Here is a 7,073-nt window from a genome sequence, read left to right on the forward strand (position 1 = left end):
ATGAGTCTTCTTGCCGGAATAAATTGGTTTATGAATAAACGAGCACCCTTGCTCCCTCTTGTGCAGAATTTGCACGAAGAACATTTTCTCTAGTCCGACTCAACTATATGCCCGAGGGCATATATTAAAAATATATATGACGCGAGAGAATGCGCACGCAACGCAAATTTGTTAAGGTTGTCACTGTGTAACAATCGCAAAGTGAAAATATAAAATATATGGAGAATATGAAAAATATATTAAACTAACTGAAAACTTTTGGGAGTGTTTTTGATTTTAATAATTTGTTCCATCTCAAACCCCTAGTCTATGTCTATATAGAATAATAGAAGCCTGTAAATCCATTCACAGAATTGGCTCTCTCTATTTCTGGGGTTAAAAAAAACAACCTCAAGCGCCAATTAACGTTTGATGTATGAAAACTTGATCACGTCGTCGTTGACATTTTCACAAAGAAGTGTAAACACAATCCTTGCCTCGATATTTAGTTCAGAATCATTATCAAGAAATATATAGGCCACATGTATAATTCTAAAGTCAATTAAAGATCTGAATTCGTGCCCCCAAGCACAGCATAAATTGCTCTTGTCAAGTTATATACCTAGATACCCCTGGGTCTTCTTATGGGCCTCAGCTATTTCTATCACTAAAAGTCATCTGCTCGAAAAGAAATCTGTCTACTCGGAAATCTTTGCGAATGGCTCCTCTCCTCTGGGTTGAGAGAGAGAGAGAGAGAGAGAGAGAGAGAGAGAGAGAGAGAGAGAGAGAGAGAGAGAGAGAGAGAGAGAGAACAATAAAATAAAACACAACAGTGGAAATGTATAATATTTAATCTGGACTTCAGTTTCATGAAGGCTGTGTGTGAATCTGTTCATTAACATTAATAGAAGTGAGATGGCGGCCAGAGGCCGTTTCATTTGGTAATGAATAGAGCAGCACGCCAGAGTTTTCACTCATCGCACAGCTACAACTGGTCAGGGCCTTATCCGATCACTCGACCATATGGATCCAAATGATTTAGCCTAACCGCCTCGTTACTTTTTATGTTGGCGAATCTGTCTCTTCCCCTTAATATGAGCACTTATCTTTCCTTATCTATAGCAGCCCTCAATGGACCCGTACATCTTATTAAAATTGCACGTACCGTATGTTAGATTTTTATAGAGCTAATGCCCCATCGTCAGAATCAAAGTTTGGGAAAAGGCAATACATTTCGCCAAACATCCACACAGCTTTCCTGCTATCTTAATACATCAGTTTGCACTAACATATTGCACTAACACTCAACATAACATATAGTAGACTATAGTTCTGTTCAATCAATTAAACTTTCAGAAAATGGCCCCGCCGATCATTCAACACCAAACAGATCAGTAAGAGAAAATAATATTTTTTAAGTTTCTAAAAATAAATAGAAAAATAACAATGACATGATCCTTACTCTTCTGTTAACACGGTCACTCAACAAATAACTATTGTTTTACATTACCTACATTCCAACGTCATTTTTTATCACATCTACCTCCTATGTATCGCACCTCAACTCTGCTATGTCTAATGTTTACTCTTTATTCATGTTTATTGTTACTCTGCTGTTTCACTCTCTATGCACTTTGGTCAGTATTAACCGCATTTCGTCTTGTGTATGTGGAAGAATGGCAATAAAGCTTGAGTTGAGTTGAGCTGAGTTGAGTAAAGAAACATAGACTAAACCCCGTCACAATATCTCATGCATTACTGAATGCTCTTAGGGGATTTTTCTACCTACACAAAACACCCGTCTTTTATTCGAGTTTGCGATCAAATTCAGCCTCTCGGAATATGATTTGTTTCGTTCAAAATGAGAAACGGTTTTTTAAAAAACGCGACGGGAGAAGGATAAATTAAAATCGACACGAAGCAGGTCAAGTTTGTGGCAATGCTTTCACAAGTTAATCCCCTCAGGTCGGATCCGGGATCAAACCCTAATGAAGCGATAATGGCTACATTATTCAAATGTTCTCTCTTCATTCCGACGCAATCCAAAAATCCTTAATCGCATGCAAATAAGCGCGAGCAAGCAGAGTGACCCCAGGAAACGCAGAGAGGCGCCACTGTACCTGATCCAGCGGCCCCGACGATCTCGTTATTTCCTCGCTATCAGACTTAGATCCTCCTTCTCTCTCGTCTATTACCAGGTCTATGGGCATCTTGCCCTTCAGACAGCTGATATACCGGTGGCAAAAGTTGTCACATAGCTCGTGCACCTAGAGGAAAGTGGAGGGAGGTGAAAGGAAAATCAATGATTTTGAGCAAAATCCAGCAAATCCACAGTCCCGAAAAATTTTATCTCTGCTTTAACCGACAGAATAGAGATATCACATGACAATTGACAGTGACTAGAGCTACACAGCATAATTCATCTGCTCCCTGGTCATTACAGACAGAACCTACTGGAGTGGCGTTTAAGGTGAAGACTTAAATTGCGTCTAATTATTTCATTACTGCATCCTGTCATTAGAATACCGCCTCTCTGCCCACTGAGCCATGCACTCACAATGAAATCTGCATATTCGTGAATACAACCATTGCGCTTGAAGCATCGGACCATATAAACCATAGTTTACTATAAGCGGCCTTGCATTCAAAATTCTCCAAAAAGTTCCATCAGAAGGAGCAGGAATTAGTGGGCATTTCTCCAGACATGTTCGGACACTTAAAACATATCTGCGCCTTACTGAAAATGTATTATTGTGCTGTATTGCACATACTCGTCTAACACCACAAAAGGAACAAACATGTATTTTGATCTATTGTGAACTGCTTGAAGAATGTAGATAGATTAAAACTGAATAAAATATAGAATTGGCAAAAAGAAATTTCGCATTACCTTCTCCAGTTCCAAAAGATGAAAACGTAAAACTTGTATGGCTTGTATCATCTAAAAAAAGAAATAATAAAAAAAAACCGATATAAAGACTTTCTTCCAATTGAGCGATGGCATATGTGCAAAATATTACAAGGGCAGAAAATCCTTGAAAACGAATGGCTCTTGTCTTATTTGCAATGCACGGCTAATAAAATAAAAAGTATAGTCTAGTATGTAATTTAAAATACAATTTATAAGTGAATGAACACTCAAGTCCGACTGAGAAAATCTCATGTGTATTTAAATGTATAGTGGGTATATTAAAAACTTTATTTAAAGAAACCGTAAATAAATCAATTAACACAAGAAACATTTCCTTCAATTATGAACCTAATACATTTATGTGACATTATTCATATGACATATTAAATAAAAGGAAATGGTTAATACTTACCAAATTATCAAGCTCAGGATTTGACGAAAATAATGGCTTTTCTGCTCTGATCTGGAATAAAATGTTATCCGATAAATAAAAAATACTTGTAAAAAATAAATCCACAAGCACTTAATTATTTAAAACTCCGTAGTGTTCATGTTGGACACAATCACACAACAAATTACTGACAGTTAACTTTTTGCGAACCTGTTTGGCGAACACGGCGATGTCCTCGTTGAAAGACTCAGAAGAACAAACATCTCCTCCGGCCACGCCGGGCTCCCGAGGCGTGCACGTCGCTAACTCACACTTTTCAAAAATCAGTGCTAGCAATGGGAAAAGGGGGTGCCTAAATAAATAAAAATCAGGTTGTCACCACAGGGGAAAAAAAGCTTGCCATCAACAGAAAAAAGTTCCAATCAATAAGTGCACTGCAGTCTAAATGATGCTTGTATTTTATAAGCTATGTGAAGAAAACAAATAGGATGTGATGCAGTATAAGTGTTGAGGTGCAATTATTATAAGAGGTCAGATCTGATGAACCCGGTTTAGACCTAGCACGTAATTAGACTACATTTGGGATATTTTGTCTGGCCGTGATAGTGTTTCACTCATTATACTATATATATATATATATATATATATATATATATATATATATATATATATATATATATATATATATATATATGAGAGCATATATTTGGTCATTATCTTTTTTCATTATAAAAAAATTAATAAAAATAACAATAATAATAATACTTGTAAATACATTTTAATATAATTAATAATCTAATGATTTCATACCAATAATTTCGATGGTTGTCTAAAATAATTAGTAAAATACCGCAGCGCGCAAGTCAACCAAAACTTCGACAGAGGGTTCAACTGATATTATTTATCAAATAAATTATTGTTGCAACTCAACTCCTCGACCTAACTGTACAAACTACATCCGGCCAAGCTTATTTCATTAAATAACACTAGACTGTTCTCGTCTATTCTGTTTGCTTTTATTAAAAATAAAAAACGAGTGGACTGAAGAAAGCTTGAATTAGTAAACTGCACAAACTCCTTTTAACCTCCGAGCGGAATTTAATGATGGAGTGGCAAGTGCTTTTTTGTGCTATAGGCAGGTCAGATAATGAAATGCGTGTTTATGTGCGCGTGCGTGTGTGTATCCGAGAGTGTGTGTGTGTGTGTGTGTGTGTGTGTGTGTTTTGGGGGCCGTAGAGCCGTACCCGTAAATGGCGTCCTTGTCTCTCTTGAGCGCGTCGTTGACGGACGCTCCCATTGCGGGGGCCATGGCGTTGGCGTGTGCAGTGTGCGGGTACTGGTGTGCGTGCAGCGGCGGCGCGTGGTTCAGGTGCACCGCCTGCATGGGCCGCGCGCCGCCGTGCGGGTCCCCGTACATGGTGCTCGGGATCCCGACGCCGTCCATGCCGTAGTGGGGCAAGTCTTCGTACTGCACACGACACAAACATTTAGCTCCTTGGCCATGTGCGCTCAGTTTTACCCCTACCTCATAAAATACACACATTCGAAAATAGGCCTAAAATATCTCTAAAAACTGTTTTTTTTAATATAAAATCATGATTATAGAGAGATTGTAGTAGAGTGTATTGTCAGTGCGCGCTGTCTACCTCTCACTGATGCAAAATAGCTCTTAATAAGATGAACAGACTGGTGTTTTTTGAGGCGCAAAGTGTGAATATGTTGTTTTTAGTAATAAATAGCGGTAATGCTGTTGCTTGGGTTATTTGAAGAAAAATAAACTAAAGTAACATTCACTCAGCGTGTCTATTTAGTTGCATTTAACCTGCCATGTGTTGTTTTTTTAATTGACAAATGCAAATAAGTGTATACTATATTTTATACAGTTAATCTTATATGAATTAATTTTGTATTGCATGCATGCAAACACTTATTTTAGACGTATTGCTGTTGTCACAAAATCAGTGAATGATTTAGGATTATTTAAAATAAAATTAAAAAAAAGGCATCTTATTTTGTGTGCGTATGGGGGTTAAATTTGGCCTGTTCCTTTTAACGGATTTATGTGAAAGCCAAATGTTAATTATTCATCGTGATAACAGAGAGTGACAGGACGATAGCAGGGAAAGTGTTCACAATGGGAATTAACACATGCACAAACCCGTAAAGGTGAACACATGCTTAAAATTCGGATGGCAAGCAAAAGGTCAGTGGCTTTCAATAGTGTATGAGGTCTGCTTTCAGACTGTTTACAAGCTGAGTTTTAACGTTTACACGGAGCTTGTTATAATTTAATAACAAAAATTACAGCTAATGTTAACAGAGGGTCATTGACATTCAAATGCTGAAACACATTGGGGTATTTCTCAATATATAATTGTTGTTTCTTGTCTTTGATTACATTCGACAATTGCAAAAACAAGTGTTCAGCGAATTGAAGTGGGGAATATATAAAGTAACAGAAAAAAAAACAAAGCTGGTCTCATCGTTCCCTGCTTCAGCTTTATTCAAATCGGCTACAGGTCGTGACTATTTTGACAAACAGCTGAAGAACACTGGAGCTGGATGTGTTTTAATCGAGTAGATAAACCAAAATCCATACGTGGGGAAAAAAACACAGAAAGAGCGAAAGTAAACCTAAAAATATAAGTTGCCTATGAAGACAGGAGAGGGAGAGACAGAGCTGAGCAGAGCGCCTGTCATCGGCCACGTTTCAAGGCTCGGACCGGTTTACCAAGTTGGAAAAACTTTTGCGGATCGGCTGTACATACCCTCTGCGCCATCGCCCTCCACACTCCCTCAGCTTCTTTCAACGCAAAATATATTCCCTAAGAGGCCAGGATGAAAAAGGGATGAAAACGCAATTTCCGAAAGATGATCTGGTTTTTATGTTTGTTTCTTTGGTTGTTCAAAAACAAAAAATCCAGACCCCTTTCTATGACACGGTCCTTCGTATCGACTTTAGCCAAACACGACAAACACCGCCAGGGTTCTCCGCCTTTCCCCGCCGGACAGCGACGAAAAAGCCGAAAATAATCTTCTTTCCCAGACCTTTTTTTATGAAAATACACCCCTCAGACCCAGCTAGCAAGTCCCATGGCTTTTTGCCACTCGGCCTGTCAATCAAAGGCAAGCTTGTCAAAGTGTCGAATGAATGATGATCCTCCGCCGCGCTTCCTCCGGTTAGCACACCTCGCGACACCGCCGCTCGTAAAAACGCGCGCAAAGGAGAAAAAAAATCAAGCTCTTGCGCATCTCTTTTGGTCGCTCGCTTCTCCCGAGTTGATTTTTTATGCAAAACCTTCTAAATAAGCTGGAGAGGAGGTGTGGTGAGGATTCTGGCTTTAGTTCTTCTTAAAGGAGCCACGATCGATGCTGCGAGCCGCCTTTGCCGCTCGAGCACAGCTAATGTATGTAAGTGTGAGTGTGTGTGCGCGTACGTGTGTTTGTGTGTGTGTGTATGTGTGTGAAACGCGGCAGCGCTCTGAATCTGGACCATTCTGCTGAAACCCGGAAGTAGTGGTGGCCATAACAGGTCGCGCCTTCCACAACGCAGTGGGCTACAGCAAGTGGCTCGCGGAGAAGGGGGTGGTTGTGTGTGTGTGTGTGTGTGTGTGTGTGTGTGTGTGTGTGTGTGTGTGTGTGTGTGTGTGTGTGTGTGTGTGTGTGTGTGTGTGTGTGTGTGTGTGTCGTACCCTGACCACGCGAATATAGAAGTACTAAGCAATGTACGAGGTTACAAGGTTTATTTGGACACCACGTTCTGATCTTATTCTCTGTTCAATACTACAAATG

At 39.4% G+C, this 7,073-nt stretch overlaps 1 protein-coding gene across 3 annotated transcripts in view; it reads right to left on the reverse strand.

Annotated features, from left to right (window-relative positions):
• Positions 1-6,813, reverse strand: part of meis1b (Meis homeobox 1 b) — a 52,693-nt gene extending 45,880 nt beyond the window's left edge. The window contains exons 1-7 of one of the 3 annotated variants that reach the window (XM_083540052.1): positions 6,208-6,797; positions 6,050-6,106; positions 4,526-4,749; positions 3,492-3,633; positions 3,303-3,353; positions 2,870-2,920; positions 2,100-2,246 (exon numbers count right to left, since the gene is read on the reverse strand). In XM_083540052.1, the coding sequence (XP_083396178.1) occupies positions 2,100-2,246; positions 2,870-2,920; positions 3,303-3,353; positions 3,492-3,633; positions 4,526-4,749; positions 6,050-6,061 (627 nt within the window). In that variant the 5' untranslated portion in view covers positions 6,062-6,106; positions 6,208-6,797. Of the gene's footprint in view, positions 1-2,099; positions 2,247-2,869; positions 2,921-3,302; positions 3,354-3,491; positions 3,634-4,525; positions 4,750-6,049 lie in introns of all 3 variants that reach the window. The other 2 variants (XM_083540051.1, XM_083540053.1) reach the window with 2 other exon arrangements.
• Between the last annotated feature and the right edge of the window lie 260 nt (positions 6,814-7,073).

Source organism: Silurus aristotelis (genome assembly GCF_946808225.1).
Source record: "Silurus aristotelis genome assembly, chromosome: 4".
Classification (NCBI taxonomy): Eukaryota; Metazoa; Chordata; class Actinopteri; order Siluriformes; family Siluridae; genus Silurus; species Silurus aristotelis.